Raw genomic sequence first — 23,211 nt, forward strand, 5'->3', positions numbered from 1 at the left:
TAGTGTTAGCATTGCTCATGGGGAGGGTGCTCAGATCCTTTATGGACCCTTTCAGTGTTTTCTTCTTTTGTTGTTGTGTTTTTGTACTTTTGTGAGGGTTTTTGTAAATATTTTGCCCACCTTAATTTTGTAGCACCTTTTATTTAATAAACCTGCACCAGATTCTACACCTTGAACTTAATTATTATTATTATTTTTTACCTTTATATAACCAGGTAGTTCCCATTGAGGTTAAAAAACTATTTTGCGAGGGCGACCTGGCAAGAAGGCAAAACAGGGAAATAGAAATATTACAAAAAAATACAAAATACACACAAAGACAAAGTGTCACAAGTTACGGATACAATTGAATATTAGAAACAACTGCAGCTATCACAAACAGTGTTGTCGATCAAAAACAGGCAAGGACACTAACTCCCCTAACTTTAATATCTTTTGAAGCATATGCCAGGATGAAGGGGCATTATGGGAAAATATTGTTTTGCCTCCTGCTGCACAATTGCCCTTAATCTTATGGCTGCAATCCCGTTAACGGGATGATATGACAACAGCCAGTGAAAGTGCAGGGCGCCAAATTCAAACAACAGAAATCTCATAATTAAAATTCCTCAAACATACATGTATTTTATACCATTTTAAAGGTAATCTTATTGTTAATCCCACCAAAGTGTCCGATTTCAAATAGGCTTTTCAGCGAAAGCACCACAAACGATTATGTTAGGTCACCGCAAAATCACAGACAAACGCAGACATTTTTCCAGCCAAAGACAGGAGTCACAAAAAGCAGAAATAGAGATAAAATTAATCACTAACCTTTGATGATCTTCATCAGATGACACTCATAGGACTTCATGTTACACAATGCATATATGTTTTGTTCGATAAAGTTCATATTTATATCCAAAAACCTCAGTTTACATTGGCGCCATGTTCAGAAATGCCTCCAAAATATCCGGAGAAATTGCAGAGCCACGTCAAATAACATAAATACTCATCATAAACTTTGATGAAAGATACATGTTTTACATAGAATTAAAGATACACTTGTTCTTAATGCAACCGCTGTGTCAGATTTCAAAAAGCTTTACGGTAAAACACAATATTCAATAATCTGAAAACAGCGTTCAGCCACAAAAGCAAGCCATACAGTTACCCGCCAAATTGTGCAGTCAACAAAACTCACAAAAAGCATTATAAATCTTCACTTAACTTTGCTGATCTTCGTCGGAATGGACTCCCACTTCCACAACAAATGTTCGTTTTGTTCGGTAATGTCCATCATTTATGTTCAAATAGCTATTTTTGTTAGCTTGTTTGGTAAACAAATCCAACGTCAGGAAGCGTGTTCACTAAAAGCTGACGAAATGTCCAAAAGTTCCGTAACAGTCAGTAGAAACATGTCAAACGGTGTATTGAATCAATCTTTAGAATGTTTTTAACATAAATCTTGAATAACGTTCCAACCGGAGAATTACATTGACTTCAGATGAGCGATGGAACAGAGCTCCCTCTCATGTGAACGCGCATGGTCAGAGCATGGTCAGGTCATGGCAGACCTGACTAATTCCCCTCTCATTCGCCCCCCCTTCATAGTAGAGGCCTCAGACAAGGTTCTACAGACTGTTGACATCTAGTGGAAGCCGTAGGAAGTGCAAACTCATCCATATCTTGCTGTGAATTCAATAGGACCTTGGTTGAAAATCGACCATTCTCAGAATTCCCACTTCCTGTTTGAATTCTCTCTCAGGTTTTTGCCTGCAATATGAGTTCTGTTATACTCACAGACATCATTCAAACAGTTTTAGAAACTTCAGAGTGTTTTCTACCCAAACGAATAATAATATGCATATATTAGGAACTGGGACTGAGGAGCAGGCAGTTTACTATGGGCACCTCTGTGCACCTTTCATCCAAGCTACTCAATACTGCCCCTGCAGCCATAAGAAGTTAAGACTGAGACACGTACCCTTTTCACAGACTATAACTAGGGCCCAGAGTTGTTCCTTTCCAGGAAATATGGTCAGGAAAAAATCTCTTGGCCCCACACCACACATAGTGTTTCTACATAATGTATCTTCATACTAATCATCTCTCTCTCTCTCTCTCTCTCTCTCTCTCTCTCTCTCTCTGTCTCATTCTATCCTGACAGGTTGAGGCTCTGAGCAATGGAATCTCTATTCGGTGGTGAGCTGAGGCTACTGGGAGGTGGCGAGGGCTTGAAGGAGGACAGCTGTGGCGACGTGGGCTGGTCCTCCTCATCCCTCCCTGATGATATGTACTCCGTCTCCCACTACGCCCTCATCACCGCCTACCAGGACATCAAGACACGGCTCGCGGGCCTGGAGAGAGAGAACAGTGGCATCAAGAGGAAGCTCAAGATGTACGAGATCAAGGTAGGGCTAAGAGCCGATTGGCATATGAGCTTTTCCTGATCCTGACCATGTGACTTGACCAGGAAATAATCTAAACTCTAGTTAGAGAGAGCTCTGAGATTTTTCTGGGAAGGAAAAACTCCTGGAATAGAAGTTAGAGGAGTGGAATAAGTCTCACTTACTGGCTAATCTAGCTTCCATATTCCCTATATTGACGACTAACGCTGTTGCATGTTGTGTGTGAGGGATGAGGGTCTCTGTATCTCATCAGTGGTGGTATTGTGCTGAGTCAGTGATGTGCCACCCATGCTCTCTACGTGCATGGAGTAGCAGAGTAGTGGTGTAGAGGGACACAGCTGGTGCAGCAGATTAACTCTCTGAGCTGTCCCACCTGGCAGGGTGACTGTAATGTGGGCGAGAACGCTGCAGATGAGATGAAAGAGGAGAGAGAGCAGTTGAGGGAGAGAGAGAGGGATGGAGGAAGGGAAGAGAGAGAGAGAGGGAGAAGTGCGATGGCTGAATGACAAAGGACAGAGAGTGCAAATGAGGGAGAAAAAGAAAAAGAAGGGCATGAGAGAGAGAAAGAGAAGAAGAGAGAGGGAGGGTGATGAAGAGAGTGCCATCGGGCCTCCAGATTGCTTGTTTTGTCTGTACTGCCTCCCCAGATGTGTGTACGCTCAGTCACTCACTAACACACCTGTCCATAACAGAGCAGCTGGCACTCAAGGCTTTGCCACTAGGTTGCATTTCAGTGGAATGGTTATAAATTATTTATCAAAGGAACAGTTTGTTCAGTTTGAATCACGTAAAAAACGAATGTATTGATTTTGTTAGTACTGAATTTTGTCTCTTGTGACAGAAAAAGAGACAATTTTATAGCTGGCCAGTTCGCATGCAAGATAATGCGATTGGTCTTTCCAAAATTGAATAAATGGTCTGAATCTGAGTAGCAGATATGAAAATGTTGGAACATTTTCTCCAACTTTAAGACTGGCTAAGAGTAAGGTGGCTGACAAGTAGAGAGTTTAGAGTAGCTGGTGCCTCACAGTGTGAGGACTGTGTGGCCCTGAAGAGTTCCTTCCAGAGCTACAACACACTCTGCTAATTCAGTCTAAGTAGAAAGAGATGTTTCTCTAAATGGAAAATGTTTGTTTGGTCCTAACATCAATATCATTGGATGATTTAAGTCAGTCAAATTTAGGCACTCCAAAAGAGAGATATGCATTACGATAGAAACAATCTTGTGATTTCTGGTTATATTATATAACGTGTGTTGTTCCGTCTTTGTGTGAAGTCAAATCAAATCAAATGTTATTTGTCACATGTGCCGAATACAACAGTTGTAGGAATACTGAAAAATATGGGTTGTTTATGAATTCAAAGGACCAATAAAAAGGAATAAAAAATGTAGGTGCTGGATTTTTGGCCGGTAGCAACACCACATTGTGTTCCGTTCAGAACACGAGGAAGCAGTAGTTCCAGTTCAAGGGTTTAATGAAGATCCACACACACACACATACAACACCACTCTCTCTGATACTAATTGTGGTTCTGTAAAGAAAAGAGGAGAACTTAGGCTATAGCACAGTATGGGAAAATGTGCCTATTTGCATGTCAACATTTAAACAGACTATGTGGACTCAAACACATGCTAGATGCACAAAGAACAATAGAGCAATGTAGAAATATCTACACATTATAAAACATAATAAGCATGAGCGATCTACAACCAAATCGCGAATCGTTAATAAGCATGCTAAATAGTCATGCATTCCGGATGACAATGCTAATGCTAGCGGGAGTACGGAAGCTAGCTAGCTAGCTAGCAAGTTTACACAAATGGTACATATTTATAACAGACACTATTTAGCTCCAAACAACAAGACATCAGGATTTTGGCACTTACATTTAGATGCACGCACAATAAACATCAAAAAGAAAAGCAATTTCTTCTAAGGCAGTAGAATAAGCAGGAGAGAAAAACAGGTTGGTCATCAGAATGCAAACTACAGACTGCCTGAGGCCCTGCCTGGTCGGGTATTATGCTAAGTCCCGGGAAAAAAGGATGCTGATAGGCTAATAAAATTATAATGATTGGCGTGACCTTATTCCAATAGGAAAACCAAAAGAAAGTTGGGGTCTCGGAAAAGAGATGAGCTGGCCGTTTTTACAGCCACACGCAAATGGGTTATACATATCTGCTTCAACTGACAAGCCAGCTAAGGGTCAGTAGCTTCTTGAGGAAGGGTGAGCAGCTGGATGAGTCGAGCAACATGCCTGACGTAGGTTCTGTCCTTAACTTGGATCTCTGCTGTCCTCATTTCCCCGTCTGCTCCAGGGATAACTTACTTGATAGTTCCAACTTGCCAGAGTGCCCTAGGAGACTGATCATACACGATCATCATAACCGTCCGAACTACAAGGTCTTCCTTATCCTTGTGCCACTTATGGCGGCCTTGAAGTGCAGGTAAGTAGTTGCGTGTGAAGCAGTGCCAGAAATGGTCGGCTAGAACCTGGCTGTGTCTCCATTTTTTGAGACTGAGCAGTTCAGACTCTGGGTAGACCACCTGTTGTAGTGATGAGTTTGGCCGCCCCATGAGAAGAGAGTTTGGAGTTATTGGATTCGGATCCACGATGTCCGATGACACATATCCCAAGGGCTTGGAGTTCAAGATCCCTTCTATTTCGATTAGGACAGTCCTCAGCACCTCTTCAGAGATGTTCTGCGCACCAATGGTGGTTTGCAGGGCAGTCTTGATGGATCTGATCTCTCTCTCCCAGCATCTTCCAAAGTGTGGTGCACTTGGTGGGTTGAAGGCGAGGCGAATCTTCTGACTGGCTAACTGTTCCTGGAACTGTGGGTGAAAACTCGTGAAGGCTTCCTGTAGCTCTCGCTCTACTCCCTTGAAATTTGTTCCTCGATCGGACAGGAACTCAAAGGGCCTTCCTCTTTGAGCGATTAAGGAACTGGAATCCATGTTCGTCAGTAGATCCACTTGTGCAGCCTGGGTGGTCATGGACTTAAATATGAAAATTCTTCAGCCAATCTTTATGATATATGGTCCAAAGCAGTCCACGCCTGTAGAATAAAATGTGGGCTTGTGGAGCCACAGTCGAGCTGGAGGCAGGTCAACCATCCTAGGCACATCTGGCTGGCCTCGCCACATCCTGCATCCGGTGCAGCCAAGCTGAAAACAGTGAATGGGTGCCCTCCCTCTCAGAATCCAGAACCTTCGACGTAACTCAGCAAACACCCTCTCTGGTCCCGGGTGCCTCAGCTGCTCATCATATTTCTTGATCTACAACCTGGTGAGTGGATGACCTGGGTCCAGAACCACCTCCAAAGGCAATCTCCAACACAGAATCAGTCTGTTGTCATTGTCATACTCTGGGGCCAGCTTCACCAGATGGCTGCTCGGAGGGATTGGCTTCCCTGCCTCTAGTAGGGAGAGATCTTCTTGGAAGCTCTCAGACTGAGCATGCCTGAGTACTTCGAGTTCTGCTTGCTTGAAATCATCGACTGAAGGGCTGTCTGCACTACTGGCCGCCCCGTGTAGCAACTGCACTGTGGCTTCCAACAGCTCATGGAAAGTGTTGAACTGGGCAACATCAGAGAGAGACAACATGAAGGCCGCTGACAGGAGTCCACAGAAGGTAGGCTTCCGCAGCTCCTTTGCTTTGTCAGGAGATACTTGGTCTTCTCGGCAGGATGACTGGACCTGCCACAGGAATGGAGGACCTTGACTCCAACGGTTGTGTTCTGAAAGCTGAGACAGCATCTTGCAGCATGTGATATCATCATCCGGATTTCTCCCCGTGTCCACGCAATGCCAGGCCTGAGCTCCTGTATTTCTGCGACGCTTGTGTCTACAAATACTTTGTACCTGCAGGAGTGTGACTGGAGCCAGGTTAAGACTGTTGTAGAATCTGACCAGTACGTGACCTCATGGATTTCCAGGGTGAGTTATTTTCTGATGACCATGGCCAGCTGCGCACCAGTGAGTGCAGCGCAGAGCTCGAGTCTTGGCATCGACTGTTGTCATTTCGGGGCCACTCTTGATCTTGCTGTAAGGAATACCCTTGGATCTGTCCATTGGTGTCTTCAGTACAGAGGTACGCGATGGCACCGTATGCACGTTCTGAGGCATCATTGAAGACTTAAACACTTCTTTTGCTCGTTGGGAGATCCATGTCGGGGCTGATGTAACATCTTAGTAGTGTGACCTGAGACAGCTGTGGAAGTTTGTTCTCACAAATAAGCCATGCTTGGGGAAGATCTTCAGGTAGGTCTGGGTCATCCCACACTCTTTTCTTGGTCCAGAGCCTCTGGACCACAACCTTGGCCTGTGTGGTGTATGGGACAATGAGGCCAAGTGGATCGTACTGGCTGGCAAGGATCCGATATATGTTGCGCATGGTGGGTTCAACTTTCTCCATGTGACCTTGCTTGTAGCCAAGAGTGTCAGACAGACATTACCATCATAATCCAAGGGTGTGCTCTTGGGGTTCCACGCCATCCTGGGTGAACCACAGCACACTGCTCTCCGACCTGTATCTTGAGGTAGGTGTTCGATGACTGCTGCAAGGTTGCTGGCCCACTGGCGTAGATCAAATCCTCCCTCAGCAAGAAGGTGCTTCAGCTTGTCCACCAGTTTCTTGGGTTCATCTGCAGAGGGGAGGCTTTGTAGACAGTTGTCTACATAGAAACAGCGTTCTACAGAAAAGTGCACATCTTCTACGGTCTCACTGTGGTCGAACACATGCTTCTGAAGGGCAAACGTGGTGCAGCAGGGGCTACATGTCATCCCAAAGGGAAGAACCTGCCACTCATAGACATCAGGTTAATCATCACGGTTTAGGTCTCGCCACAAAAACCGGAGAAGAGGTTGGTCTTTGGGTAGCAGGTGGACTTGAAGGGAACATCCCCTTTATGTCACTGCTGATGGCCAAAGAGTGTTCCCGGGAAACGGAGAAGGACTCCAAGCAGAGTAGCTCCCAAGGTAGGTCCGGGAAAGAGTTGTTTGTTCAAGCTTTTGCCCCTGTAGTTGAGGAACAGTTGAAGATGACTCTGTTTTTCCCATTGAGATGGACCATATGATGGGGAATGTACCAACCTTGGTACTCTTCGACTGCTACTGGGGATACTTTCTTAACGTGGCCGGACTCCACCAGCTTGTGAACCTCTGTGTTGTACACTACTGGTTTGTCTGGATCCTTGGACAGACGCTTCTCTGTCCCTCGCAGATGAGCCAGTACTGCCTCCTTCGGAGCTTCTAAGGGAGTGGAGTACCTTTGAACACCGTCAACTTCGACTCTGACTGTCTTCTCCTCCAGTAGATGCATGGCTTCTACATCTTGTCTGGACCATGTGACGAGCTTCTCACTCCTGTAGTGTAGAGTATCCAACTGTCAGAGCTTCTCGACATGGCTGAAGAGCTGGATGGAGAGACAAGGGATGTATGAAGGCACTGTTGTGGAGCAAGACTTTGAAGGGCCTTGAAGGGTCCATCCGAGCTGAGTCTTGATGGTGGCAGGTCCGCCAGGGGGACTAAAATGCACTGGCTCTGTCGGAGTGATTAGATGGGGATAATCTGATCCGATGAGCAGTAACGGCTGCACCTGATCCAGTGGTTGAAGGGGTAGGCCTTTGAGGTGCCGATATCTTTTCTGAAGGGCTTTGATCGGGAAGGTATGCGGTGCAAGGCCCAACTCTTCAGCTGTGAAGGCTCTGTGGATGTCAAAGGACCTGTTTGGTTGAGTAACAGGGTCCACAGAGAATGACACAGAAGCTCCATGGTTGATTGACATCTTGATGCACCGTACAAGGTGCCAAGTCCTCTTGATTGCCTTGGAGGGCTAGCTGCTCTGCTGTTTTGTGTAGAAGTATAGTGCAACAGGTCGTACGTGTCAAGTGACTTGTTGCTGCTCCGCAAGATGACTTGACTCATCTTCAGCAGCACCTTGCTGCTGCCGCAAGGTCGATCAACGTAGAGAGCCTGCAGTGGAGCTCACCAGGCAAATGCTCTCTGTTGGCGACAGTGTGCTGGCGGTCTTCATTGCATTCGTGCTAGCGTTCTTTGTAGCAGTCGGGCTAGTGTTGACCTCGTGGACAATCTCAAGATGCTTCTTCTCGCACTTCTTGCACTTAGCCTTGAGAGTACACTGAGCTGCTTGGTGTTCGCATTCACACTTCCAACATCTTTCATTTGTCTTGATCCAGGATTCTTTCTGTTCTTTGGAAAGGAGCTGAAAATTGGTGCATTGATTCATGTAATGCTCGGTGGTGATGTAGAACAGACAATAATTTTTTGGCTTCTCCCGTGACTTTTACTGCGGAGACTGGTTCTATGCAGAGACTGACTTCATCCTTTCTATGCTCACCTCCGTGGAGGATGGTGGTGGTCTTGGGGAAGGATTAGCTTTACACTGATCTCGGCGTGAGCTAGGGTGGTCCCTGCTTTGGTTGCTACTGAACTGCGTGCCATCTACTTGCACTCGCGCCTCATACTCGAGCCCCTCTGCCAGGTGAAGGAGGGTTGGAATGGGTGTCTTGATGGGGTTCACATATCTCTTGAAGCTGGCTCTTAGGTTGTGTGGTAATTTAGCTAAGAGGCGGGAGATGTGTGAGCAATTGTGGGGCCCATTGGAACCGATGAATTTAGCTCTTCCGATAGCTCCAGTATCTCCTGTGTCAACTTCTCAGTTTCCTCTCCAACCAGCTTCAGGCACGTTACGACTGTTCTGGAAGAAGAACGGGTTTTTCTCTCATCTTGTACAGGAGGATAGCTGCTGCTCGTCTTGTTGTGAGAGTAATTAATTCCACTCACAGTGCCCTCTGCTTGTGGTCCCTCGCTGGAGTGGTGTGTTGTTGTGTGTGGTGTTTGCCTTGACTCGTAGCTTACCTCATAGTCAACCAGACGATGTGGAGGGCGAGTCTGATGGCGGGGATGAACCACAACTTATGGAGGATCTTCTCTGTAAAGAAAAGAGGAGAACTTAGGCTATAGCACAGTATTGAAAAATATGCCTATTTGCATGTCAACAACTAAATAGGCTATGTGGACCCAAACACATGCTGGATGCACAAAGAACAATAGAGCAATGTAGAAATATCTAAACATTATAAAACATAATAAGCATGATCGATCTACAACCAAAAATAGCCTAGCACCACAGACAAATGCTAACAAATGCTAATCGCTAATAAGCATGCTAAATAGTAATGCATTCTGGATGACAATGCTAATGCTAGCGGGAGTACACAAGCTAGCATTAGCTAGCAAGTTTAACACAAATGGTACATATTTACAACAGACACTATTTAGCTCCAAACAACAAGACATCAGGATTTTGGCACTTACATTTAGCTGCACGCACAATAAACATCAGAAAGAAAAGCAATTTCTTAAAAGGAGGTAGAATAAGCAGGAGAAAAACAGGTTGGTTATCAGACTGGACACTACAGACCCTGCCTGGCCAGGCATTATGCTAAGTCCCGGGAAAAACGGCTGCTGATTGGCTAATAGGAAAACCAAAAGAAAGTTGGGGTCTTGGAAAGGAGATGAGCTGGCCGTTTTTACACTTACCATGAAATGCTTACTTTACAAGCCCTTAACCAACAATGCAGTTTTAAGAAAATATAGTTAAGAAAATATTTACTAAATATACGAATGTAAAAAAAAAAATTAAAGTAACAATAAAATAACAATAACGAGGCTATATACATGCGGTACCGAGTCAATGTGCGGGGGTACAGGTTAGTCGAGGTAATTTAGGTAATATGTAAATGTAGGTAGGGGTAAAGTGACTATGCATAGATAATAAACAGTGAGTAGCAGCAGCGTAAATAATAATACCCCCAAAAATATATAATAATAATGATTTTGTTTTTTAAGAAAAAAAAGTGTGGGGGGGGGGGGGGTCAATGCAAATAGTCCGGTTAGCCATTTGATTAACTGTTTAGCAGTCTTATGGCTTGAGGGTAGAAGCTGTTAAGAAACCTTTTGGACACGGACTTGGCACTCCGGTACCACTTGCGGTAGCAGAGAGAACAGTCTATGAATAGTATGGCTGGAGTCTTTGGCAATATTTAGGGCCTTCCTCTGACACGCCTGGTATAGAGGTCCTGGATGGCAGGAAGCTTGGCCTCAGTGATCTACTGGGCCGTTCGCACTACCCTCTGTAGCTCCTTGCAGTCGGAGGCCGAGCAGTTGCAATACCAGGCGGTGATGCAACCAGTCAGGATGCTCTCAATGGTGCAGCTGTATAACTTTGTGAGGATCTGAGGACCCATGCCAAATCTTTTCAGTCTCCTGAGGGGGAATAGGCATTGTCGTGCCCTCTTCACGACTGTCCTGGTGTGTTTGGACCATGAGTTTCCCCAAGTAAACAGATGCTCAACTCACTCTATGCTGTTGCTCGGTGCGCTGTTTTTCTCTGTATTTCTCAAACAATATAGGAGTTATAAGAGTAATGTCTAACAAGATTGAAAGATTATTGTATACTGTTATGTATGGAGAATGTGTGGGAAAAAAGTTACATGACAAGACCTGTATCGTACGAATTATAAATAATGTTATGCTCCTCTCTCCCTCTCCAGTTCCCTATGATCAGTGAGTTTGGGGAGGACAGGAACTCCTACTGCAGCTTTGAGTCCAAGGAGACAACTCTACTGCAGTCAGAGAACGGCAACCTGCAGCAGAAAGTCAGCACCCTCACCCACGAGGTGAGACTGAGAAAACACCTGGGGCTTCATTTAATCCTACCCACAATGCAGTATTTATAATTTCCTTTGCGTGGCATGTAAAATCACAGGATGAGGAGTACTGTGAAAAACTATTAGCTATTAGCAAGTACACAGTGTAAACATTGCTATAGCTAGCTATAAAACGAAAGAACTACTCTATTCTTCCCTGAACAATTTATATATCTCTTTGTCTATTGTTGAGAGGGCGGAAGGAGAGGCAGGAGAGGAGAGGTGAGGAGAGGGGGAGTGGTGTGAAGGAAGAATACGAAGCCGTGATTAAAAAAAGAGCGAGGGGGAGGAAGAGGTTTATGGGAACATGTTCAAGGGATGCGCTTTGTCCCTTGAACACACAAGGTCAGAGCGCTTCGACAAAGGCCTTTATAAAGATTGTTAGTGTCACGCCTCAATGAGCAAGCCCCATACACAGTCAAGGCAATATTTGCTTCCCCTGCCAACCTGAAACAGTGGCTTCCACCTAGGAAACCACGTTTTCTATCCACACAGCCAGGAGGGCAGCGAGCGAGTCTGCTTCACCGGTAATCTGTCTCCACTCCTCTTTGTCACGATGTTGACTGCCTGGCTCTTTGTCACGATGTTGACTGCCTGGCTCACCTTGGCCGTGATTTCAATGTGTTACCATAGACACGCTTCTGCTGAATTCTCCACTGCTCAAGCATCTTGTACTGTCATATCTCTCTTTGTCCTAAGTTGCTTTCTCTCTTTCCCTCTCTTTTTTTGTGTGACTGTCTCTCTCTTTCTCTCACTCCCTCGTTCTCTCTGGACCTCTTCTCCCCCCTCTCCTTCTCTCTCCCTCTTTCTCTCCGTTTTCCTTTCTCGTCAGATTCATTCAGTTTCCCTCTCTTTGTCAGCGTTTCCTCCAGTGACCCCCAATCCCCTCCTTCGTTTCCATCTTCATCTTATTCATTTGTCTTCTTCCTCAGTCATCTATCCATTTGTCCACCATGTCTCCCACTTAAATCACTGGATATAATTTACAGTATTGAGTGTCTATGATTTTGACATCAGACAGGGCCCATGTTCATAAAGAGTCTCAGAGTAGGGGTGCTGATATGGGAGCAGGTTGGCCTTTTAGATAATAATAAATTATTATATGGACAGCGGGTCCTGATTCTACTCTGAGATGCTTGAATTACGGGCCTTGATCTGTGGGTGTGAAAGTCGTCAAGATACTATTGTTGCAAATGTTCTTGTCTCAATATTACAAGTAGTTGCTGGAATGGAAATGCATGTAATGGCTGTCTAGACTGTCTGGGAGACACCGGCACTGTCTGAAGTTATGTTTGTGTCCTGCATGAGAATCATTATGGAGTATTTCTTTAGGCTTCAGACTGAGAGAAGCATTAGATAAAAAACAAACTATAATAGAACAAGTTTAGTTATTTTGCTTCTAAAAAGAAGTTTCAACAGTGAAATTAATGAAAACAGGAGATTGGGACGGGCTCTTCGATCATTTAATTCCTCGTCTCCCTTTCTTTCTCTTTTAATTCAATTAAATTCAAGGGCTTTATTGGCATGGGAAACATATGTTAATATTGCCATAGCAAGTGAAATAGATGATAAACAAAAGTGAAATAAACAATAAAAATGAACAGTAAACATTCCACTCACAGAAGTTCCAAAAGAATACAGACATTTCAAATGTCATATTATGCTATATACAGTGTTGTGATGATGTGCAAATAGTTAAAGTACAAAAGGAAAATAAATAAACATAAATATGGGTTGTATTTACAATGGTGTTTGTTCTTCCCTGGTTGCCCTTTTCTTGTGGCAACAGGTCACAAATCTTACTGCTGTGATGGCACACTGTGGTATTTCACGCAGTAAATATGGGAGTTCATCAAAATTGGGTTTGTTTTCAAATTCTTTGTGGATCTGTGTAATCTGAGGGAAATATTTGTCTCTAATATGGTCATACATTTGGCAGGAGGTTAGGAAGTGCAGCTCAGTTTCCACCTCATTTTGTGGGCATTGTGCACATAGCCTGTCTTGTCTTGAGAGCCAATGCTATGCTCACTGAGTCTGTACATAATCAAAGCTTTCCTTAAGTTTGGGTCAGTCACAGTGGGTCAGTCACAGTGGCCAGGTATTCTGCCACTGTGTACTCTCTGTTTAGGGCCAAGTAGCATTCTAGTTTGCTCTGTTCTTTTGTTAATTCTTTCCAATGTGTCAAGTAATTATCTTTTGTTTTCTCATGATTTGGTTGTGTCTAATTGTGTTGATGTCCTTGGGCTCTGTGGGGTATGTTTGTGTTTGTGAACAGAGCCCCAGGACCAGATTGCTTAGGGGACTCTTCTCCAGGTTCATCTCTCTGTAGGTTATGGCTTTGTTATGGAAGGTTTGGGAATCACTTCCTTTTAGGTAGTTGTAGAATTTAACGGCTCTTTTCTGGATTTTGATAATTAGCGGGTATCTGCCTAATTCTGCTCTGCATGCATTATTTGGTGTTTTACGTTGTACACGGAGGATATTTTTGCCGAATTCTGCATGCAGAGTCTCAATTTGGTGTTTGTCCCATTTTGTGAATTCTTGGTTGGTGAGCGGACCCCAGACCTCACAACCATAAAGGGCAATGGGTTCTATAACTGATTCAAGTATTTTTAGCCAGATCCTAATTGGTATTTTGAATTTTATGTTCCTTTTTATGGCATAGAAGGCCCTTCTTGCCTTGTCTCTCAGCTCGTTCACAGCTTTGTGGAAGTTACCTGTGCGCTGATGTTTAGGCCAAGGTATGTATAGTTTTTTGTGTGCTCTAGGGCATCTGTGTCTAGATAGAATTTGTATTTGTGGTCCCAGCGACTGGACTTTTTTTTCTGTCTCTCTCTTTCCCTCTACCTCTTTCCGTCTCTCTCGTTCTCGCCCTCTCTTTCCCTCTCTCAGCTCCAGAAGAGGAAAGAGCGCCAGGAGCAGCTGGAGGATGTGATCCAGGCCTATGAGAAGATCCACATGGAGAAGAACAACCTCCAGAGAGACCTGGACAAAATGGTCAGACATCCCATACCTCCATGCCTGCGTCCCTCCACTCTCCCATCCATCCAATATTCCATCCGTGTTCTTCCTCCCTCCATCCCTCCATCCCTCCATCCATTCAATCTAAAACATGCTCCCAAATGTTCCTAAAATGCTTTTTTAACATCCATATCATGATCTTAAATATTCACATTAAAACTTTCTAGGAACATTTATTATTTAATGAGCTCTAAGCTACAATGGCGACATGGTGGCTAGAGCCTTACTTAACCACCATAAGTAGCTGTTCAGAAACCCCTACAGTATATCAGTCTCTTATGATTGAGGCCATGGTTCTACCCCCCACCTGTGTTCTACCTGGTTATAAGCCAACTTGAAGCCCAATGAAGCAGAGATGCCCAAGATTACTTTCAAGATTACTTCAAAAAAAACGAATCTAAGAAAATGTTATCTGAAATTGAAAAGCAACACTCTGCAGTCTCAGCATTTTGCATGTGTTCCAAATGATTTTAGATCAAGTGTCCGAAAGAGGTTGGTTGTAGAGATCACCTGCCAAGCCCTGAACAATTTACAGTAAATGTGAAATCCCATAAAATTTCTTTACATTGTCTAAGATTTTAACTATGTTAGACCTGCCACTATGTATGCTATCTATCAAACCCTAACCAGGACACTAATAAGCCTAGTCTGATTCCAGATCTGTCTGTGCTCAGAATATTGTTGTCAATGACGTCTGTGTGTGTTTCTGTATCTGATCCTAGACCAGTCTAGTGGAGAAGCACGTGGAGCATATCGTGGATCTGGAGTCTGCTCTGAGACAGAGAGGCAACTCGCTACAGAAGCTCAACACCCAGCTACACAGCAAGGACATCCAATACCTGCAGCTACACAGCCCAGACAATCACAGTGAGTCCCTATGGGTGTGACATAAGGCTTGAAACCCTTCTCACACACTCTATGTTGGCGCTTGCAGGATAGATACCCTTCTCACTCTCTCTTTTCTACTGGCACTTGTAGGATAGATGATACCGTTCTCAGACTCTATATTGTCAGCTGACACTTGCAGGATCGAATTAGATTGTTCATTTCAATACACTTTAGTTCAGGAGCTGATTTGGATTAGTCAATGTTCTCATAAAAACAGTAGTGGTGCGTGGGTAAAATCACTGAGGAAGCCAAGCCAGTAAAGAAGCCATATTATTGTTGAGAGGGTGAGCTTTTGGTTGTGTGGGGGTAAGGGCTGAATGTGTGTGGGTGTATGTGTGTATCCCACAACTGTTGCGAAGGAAGAAGTAAAAGATGTTAGGGACTATAGAGGATGATTCACAGCAATATGTAATAAAAATCGAGGTGAGGGCGATGGAAATGCATTTGGCAATGGATCTGCTTCGGTTCGGTGGATGGTGCTGTGTGCACTTTTCGAAGGATGGATCCCAGTCGGTCCGGGGCTGTGCGATGCGGTGGGTCGGGGGTGGTCTGCCGGGCATTGGGATGACAACCCAACTCGAGATGGGGGCTTTTGGCGGGTGGAATAGTGGGGACCAATTGGAGGTTTGCTTAGTGGAGATGCAAATGTCATGGTACAACTATATAGACACTCAATCATTATGTTACTTTTTAATAGGACGTTTACAAACATATATTTTGATAAAAATAATTGAAAGGTGTGTCTCATTATGGTAAGTGGTGAAATAAGTATAGCCAGTTACAATTGTAATGGCTTAGCAGATAATAAGAAAAGACGATCAGTATTTACCTGGCTAAAAGAGAAGGATTATAATATCTACTGTTTACAGGAAACCCATTCGACAGTTTTAGATGAAGTTTTGTGGAAAAAGAACTGGGGGGGCAAAATATATTTCTCCCATGGGCAAAGAAATTCAAAAGGGGTGATGGTTTTAATTAATAATAACTTTGATCCAAATGTGCAACTTGTCCAAACAGATCCTCAAGGTAGATGGATTATTTTAAATATGTTATTGGACAATAAACATATATGGCTTATTAACCTATACGGTCCGAATAATGATGATCCAAGCTTCTTTGACAATATATATAAGAATGTATCAACTCTACAAGCAACACTAGACTCTATTATTATAGTGGGAGATTTTAATACGGTCTTAAATACCTCTATGGACCGGAAAGGAAATCACACTACAAACTATCACCCTCAGGCACTTAAGGAAATCAGGAATGTCATGGATGTATTGGAATTAGTGGATATATGGAGACTTAAATACCCTGACCTAGTGAGATATACATGGCGGAGGCTTAATCGAGCTAGTCGCCTTGACTACTTTCTTATATCATTCTCTCTGGCACCAAAAGTTAAAAAGTGTTTGATAGGGGACAGAATGCGGTCGGACCATCACATAATTGGCATATATATTACTCTTACAGAATTTCCACGTGGGCGAGGATATTGGAAATTTAATCAAAGCCTACTAGATGATAAATTGTTTAGAACTAGGACAGAAGAATTTATAACTGACTTTTTTAGACATAACATAGGTACAGCAGATCCCCATATTGTATGGGACACTTTTAAGTGTGCCTTTAGAGGCCATGCAATTCAGTACTCATCTATAAAACAAAAGCAATTTCGATCAAAAGAGTCCATATTAACAAAGGAAATTGAAGGACTAACAGTACAGTTAGATAACAATAAAAACGGTACCATAGAGGCACAGAATAAGTTAGAGGAAAAACAAAAAGAAATGGAGGAACTTATTCAAGAAAGATCCAGTGTAATATATTACAAAAATAAAGCGAACTGGATGGAATATGGGGAAAAATGCACCAAATTCTTTTTCAATCGTCAATATAGAAATGCTACCAAAAAAAACGTATTAAAACTTGTTACAAATGATGGAGTCACGCATGATTCACCAAATGATATTTTGAAAGAGGAAGTAAAGTACTTTAAGAATATATTTTCGTTTCAGGCTCCTCCATCTCCACTAACTGAAACTAATTGTATGGATTTTTTCCCTAATAATAATGTAAAATTAACATCTGTACAGAAAGACTCATGTGAAGGCCTAATTACAGAGGAGGAACTACTTGATGCAATTGGGGCCTTTAAGGATGGGAAAACTCCAGGACTGGATGGCATACCAGTGGAAGTATACAAACATTTTTTTGATATACTCAAAGGACCATTATTAGCTTGTTTTAACCACTCCTATATAAATGATAGATTATCAGACACGCAACAAGAAGGTGTGATATCATTATTACTGAAACAGGACCCAAGTGGTATATATAAAGATCCAGTCCATTTAAAAAATTGGAGACCTCTTACACTTCAGTGTTGTGATGCAAAAATCCTAGCAAAATGCTTGGCGCATAGAATAAAAAAAGTTTTGTCAGATATTATTCATCCTAATCAGACAGGTTTTTTACATGGACGATACATTGGAGATAATATAAGGCAAGTACTGGAAACAATGGAACACTATGAAATATCGGGGACACCAGGCCTGGTTTTCATAGCTGATTTTGAAAAGGCTTTTGATAAAGTACGACTGGAGTTTATATATAAATGCCTAGAATATTTCAATTTTGGGGAATCTCTTATAAAATGGGTAAAAATTATGTATAGTAACCCTAGGTGTAAAATAGTAAATAATGGCTACATCTCAGAAAGTTTTAAACTATCTAGAGGAGTAAAACAAGGTTGTCCACAATCGGCATATCTATTTATTATTGCCATCGAAATGTTAGCTGTTAAAATTAGATCAAACATTAATATTAAGGGATTAGAAATCCAGGGCCTAAAAACTAAGGTGTCATTGTACGCTGATGATTCATGTTTTCTTTTAAAACCACAACTAGAAACTCTCCACGGCCTCTTAGAGGATCTAGATACATTTGCTATCCTCTCTGGATTAAAACCAAATTATGATAAATGTACCATATTACGTATTGGATCACTAAAAAATACACATTTTACATTGCCATGTAGTTTACCAATTAAATGGTCTGACGGTGATGTGGACATACTCGGTATACAAATCCCAAAAGAAAGAAATGATCTCACTCCAATAAATTTTTATAGAAAGTTAGCAAAAATAGATAAGATCTTGCTACCATGGAAAGGAAAATACCTGTCTATTTGTGGGAAAATCACCCTGATTAACTCTTTAATCATATCACAGTTTACCTATTTGCTTATGGTTTTGCCTACACCTAGTGACCTGCTTTTTAAATTATATGAACAAAAAATATTCAATTTTATTTGGAACGGCAAGCCAGATAAAATTAAAAGGGCCTATTTATATAACGAATATGAATTCGGAGGGCAGAAATTATTAAATATTAAAGCATTAGACCTCTCACTAAAGGCATCAGTCATACAAAAGTTATACTTAAATCCAAACTGGTTCTCTAGTAGATTGGTACGAATGTCTCATCCTATGTTCAAGAAGGGCCTTTTTCCCTTTATTCAGATTACACCTGCTCACTTTCGGTTGCTTGAAAAGGAAATAATTTCCAAAATATCTTTATTTTTTAAACAAGCCTTAGAAAGTTGGTTGCAATTTCAGTTTAATCCACCTGAAAGGACGGAACAAATAGTACAACAAATCTTGTGGTTAAATTCAAATATAGTAATTGATAAAAAAACTGTATTTATCGAAGAAATGTTTAAAAAAGGTATAATTTTTGTGAATGATATCATAAATAGGACTGGTGGAGTAATGTCACACATGCAGCTAACACAGACATATGGAAATGTCTGCTCTACCCAAAATTACAACCAATTAATTGCGGCATTACCACAAAAATGGAAGAGGCAGGTGGAAGGGGATAAAAGTAAGGAACTTGTATGTCGGCCTTATATTAAAGAACATAAATGGTTAAAGAAAAGTGTGATAAATAAAAACATATACCAATTTCATTTAAGGACCAAAAAACTTACAGCTGTGCCATATAAATTGCAAAATAGTTGGGAAGAGATTTTCGATGTACCCATTCCATGGCACATGGTTTATGAATTGATACGCAAAACAACGCCGGATTCAAAACTTCGAATTTTTCAATTTAAATTATTGTACAAAATTCTTGCAACTAATAGAATGTTATATATATGGGGGATACAATCTTCCCAGCTCTGTAGATTCTGCTGTGAGGAGGCAGAGTCATTAGACCATTTATTTTGGTATTGTCCGCATGTAGCTCGTTTTTGGTCACAGGTCCAGGAATGGTTGAAGAATTGCAACATTTGCGTAGAACTAACGCTACAGATAGCAATACTGGGGGATTTGAAAAGCCATAGTCAATCAATCAATAATATAATAATTATTTTAGCAAAAATGTTTATTTTTAATTTACAATCCGTGGAAGCTATGAGAATAGGAAGATTCAAATCTTTTGTGAAGCATCACAGCACAGTTGAAAAATATATGGCAAATAAAAATCCGAAATGGATGATGTTGGAAGATAGATGGGAAAGGTTGAGTGGAGCTGAAGGGTGGGACTAATAACAAGATAAACAATGTAGGGCATACGGGATCTGTGAAATGTGTATAGGTGCGGAGCTATTGTGAAATAGCACAGTTACAAGTGGAAATCAAACTGGATGGACAACAGAAATAGAGGAAGGACTAAGAACAAACAAGAGAGAACTATTATAAAGTAGACTGTGTCTGTAAAATGTGTATAAGATGTATAAATTGAAGGTAAAAACAGAAATGTTTATCAGTTTACTCCAATTGGGGGATCGGTGGTAGGGTTTGCGGGGAATAATAATAAAGGTATACTCTTTAAAAAAAGTATGTATGTCTATGTAGGTATGTGTATGTATATATGTGTATATGTATGCATACGTGAATGGATATATATATTTACCCAAAAAAATATGGGGGATTGGAAATGATGCAGACAATTACATTGGAAGCAACATTCTTTCCGCAATATTAAGCTGATCCACCCCCCAAAAGAAGAAAAAAAAAAAAAAAAAAAAAAAGAAGCCATATTACACACTATGTTGTGATAATTGCGTTGTTTGCTCTATAACATATTCGTCCATACCCCCCCCCCCCCCCCCCCCCGTGATATACAATGAGGCCGTGACAACAAAAAGACAACAGTCACACAGTGGAGGAATAAACTCAACTACACTTTCGTTTGTTTCATCACAAAACCGGAGAGTAACATCTGTCCGGTGAAGTCCGAGAAGCAAATAATGCATGTAACAAACAGTTATATCACCTGTAGCATGGTCAAGCAAGTTCATGTTTTCGAACAGTTTACTAAACAGCTACTGATTTAGAACCACGGCGTTTCCGCAAATCAGCACAAAGACCACAGGAGCCCTTGCCTCCGCTATTCCAGCACCATTTCAACTTAAACGTTTAAACAGATCAACAGGGCTATATATGCTTAGTTTAATACAGTGAAAACAAACTTAAAGATACCAAAAATAATTTAGTCCAATCAATGTTGCTAAATATCATGTGGCTGTCCATGGTACTGATTTCTGTGTGTGTCCGTGTGTGTGTCTGCGTTTGAATTTGTGCCTGCGTTGACTCATCCCACTTGTAGACTAGTTGAACGCCAATGCCATCCTCCTCTCTTTCATGTTGGCTAAACGGTCTAATGGCGCTGTCATACAGTAGACTTTGTAGTTTTTGTTGTCAGAGGCTAGCTAAAATGCTTGCTACTAGCTGAAGTTCCTCACATGGGCAACAATGAACCAGCTAAGTTAGCTAGCTAGCTAGTTAACGTGAGCCTACTAGGCTACATCTAGGCTACATATTGAACTTCAATCATCTCAGGCCAGTGGCACAACATATAAATGTATCGTTAGATCAGAATCGGCATCATAATCGTTGGCCTGTACAGAGACTGAAGTCAAAACCACAAGTCCAAATCCACATCTCCATCCATAGATTAGGAAAGGGACAATTTAGCAAATTAGCTACTGCAGGACATCAACATAAGCGGACCAGAAACAGACACATTTTTCTGAAAATTACGTTTTGCTTAGGAAGTGATTTGATTGGTCTGAAGCCAAATCCAAACTGGCCTCCCTTGGGGGGCATTTTGCTGCACCAGAACAACCCACAGTTGAGCTCAGCTCAACGCTAATTGGTGAATTATCAAGGGAGGCCAAATTCTTGCTGGCATCAATCAATCAAATGCTACGGCGGCAACATGTTATACTCTTTTGGTCCAGACAGCGTCAGATACATGGGCTACTCATACTGAGTACTCATACTGAGTACTCATACTCATACAGAGGACCACTGATTTCTTCGCTCTGATTTGTGAGATTCAGCCACTTGCAAATTGACTGAAAATTATGAAAAAACAGAGAGACGAAAGATCAATTATTTTATCATTTTAATATTTCTATTGGTCAAATATTTGGGAAGCCTGGCTTCCCTTGGCATCCACGAATACACGCCACTGCATAAAAAAATATTGTCAGCACGGGCCAGAGCTGGCCAACATTTCTTTTAAATAAAAGTTTTCAGACCCTTTTCTCAGTACTTTGGTGAAGCACCTTTTGCAGCGATTATAGCCTCGAGTCTTTTTGGGTATGACACTACAAGCTTGGCACACCTGTAGCTATTTTCAGGTCTCTCCAGAGATGGTCGATCGGGTTCAAGTACGGGCTCTAGCTGGGCCACTCAAGGACATTCAGACTTGTCCCAAAGCCACTCCTGCGTTGTCTTGGCTGTTTGCTTAGGGTCGTTGTCCTGTTGAAAGGTGAAGCTTTGCCCCCAGTCTGAGGTCCTGAACACTCTGGAGCAGGTTTTCATCAAGGATCTTTGCTCCCTTCATCTTTGCCTCAATCCTGACTAGGTTCCCAGCCCCTGCTGCTGAAAAACATCCCCACAGCATGATGCTACCACCACCATGCTTCACCTTAGGGACGGTGTCAGATTTCCTCCAGGCGTGACGCTTGGCATTCAGGCCAAAGAGTTCAGTCTTGGTTTCATCAGACCAGAGAATCTTGTTTCTCATGGTCTGAGATTCTTTAGGTACCTATTGGAAAACTCCAAGCAGGCTGTCATGTGCTTTTTACTGAGGAGTGGCTTCCGTCTGGTCACTCTACCATAAAGGCCTGATTGGTGGAGTGCTGCAGAGATGGTTGTCCTTCTGGAAGGTTCTCCTATCTCCACAGAGGAACTCTAGAGCTCTGTCAGAGTGACCATCGGGTTCTTGTTCACCTCCCTGACCAAGACCCTTCTCCCCAGATTGCTCAGTTTGGCTGGGCGGTCAGCTCTAGGAAGAATCTTCTTCCATTTATGAATGATGGAGGCCACTATGTTCTTGGGGATCTTCAATGCTGCATAAATTCTTTGGTAACCTTCTGTGCCTCACATAGACAATTGTGTGCCTTTTCAAATCATGTCCAATCAATTGAATTTACCACAGGTGGACTGCAATCAAGTTGTAGAAACATCTCAAGGATGATCAGTGGAAACAGGATGCACCTGAGCTCACTTTGAGTCTCATAGCAAAGGGTCTGCATACTTAAGGTATTTCTGTTTGTTATTTTTTATAAATTTGCAAAAATGTGTAAAATCCTGTTTTCGCTTTGTCATTATGGGGTATTGTGTGTAGATTGATGAAGAAAAATGTGTATTTAATCAATTTTAGAATATGCTGTAACGTAACAAAATGTGGAAAAAGTCAAGAGGCCTAAATACTTTCCGAAGGCACTGTAAATAAATATATTTCTCTGGCCCTGCTGCTTGTTATATGCTAACGCATGCTGCGTAGCATGTCACAAACTATGAAACAACACATATGGAATCATGTAGTAACCAAAAAAGTGTTAAACAAATATACCACATGAAACTGGTTGAGAGAATGCCAAGAGTGTGCAAAGCTGTCATCAAGGCAAAGGGTGGCTACTTTGAAGAATCTCAAATATATTTTGATTTGTTTAACACTTTTTTGGTGTGTCCAAACTTGTGTCCAAACTTGTATGTGTGTCCAAACTTTTGACTGGCACCTTACAAATCAAATCAAATCGTATTACTCACATGCGCCGAATACAGTGAAATGCTTACTTACGAATCCCTAACCAACAATGCAGTTTAAAAAAAATATGGATAAGAATAAGAAATACAATTAATTAAA

The 23,211-nt window shown here is 42.1% G+C and overlaps 1 protein-coding gene across 1 annotated transcript in view; it reads left to right on the top strand.

The window, feature by feature from the left end:
- The first annotated feature begins 2,165 nt into the window (after nucleotides 1-2,165).
- The window catches only part of LOC120029320 (TANK-binding kinase 1-binding protein 1-like), a 64,681-nt gene continuing 43,635 nt past the window's right edge, over nucleotides 2,166-23,211 (top strand). Inside the window, exons 1-4 of the mRNA XM_038974541.1 lie at nucleotides 2,166-2,393; nucleotides 10,972-11,097; nucleotides 14,020-14,124; nucleotides 14,871-15,015. Coding sequence (XP_038830469.1) covers nucleotides 2,166-2,393; nucleotides 10,972-11,097; nucleotides 14,020-14,124; nucleotides 14,871-15,015 — 604 coding nt within the window. The remainder of the gene's footprint in view (nucleotides 2,394-10,971; nucleotides 11,098-14,019; nucleotides 14,125-14,870; nucleotides 15,016-23,211) is intronic.

The sequence above is a fragment of the Salvelinus namaycush genome, chromosome 35 (genome assembly GCF_016432855.1).
Source record: "Salvelinus namaycush isolate Seneca chromosome 35, SaNama_1.0, whole genome shotgun sequence".
Taxonomy (NCBI): domain Eukaryota; kingdom Metazoa; phylum Chordata; class Actinopteri; order Salmoniformes; family Salmonidae; genus Salvelinus; species Salvelinus namaycush.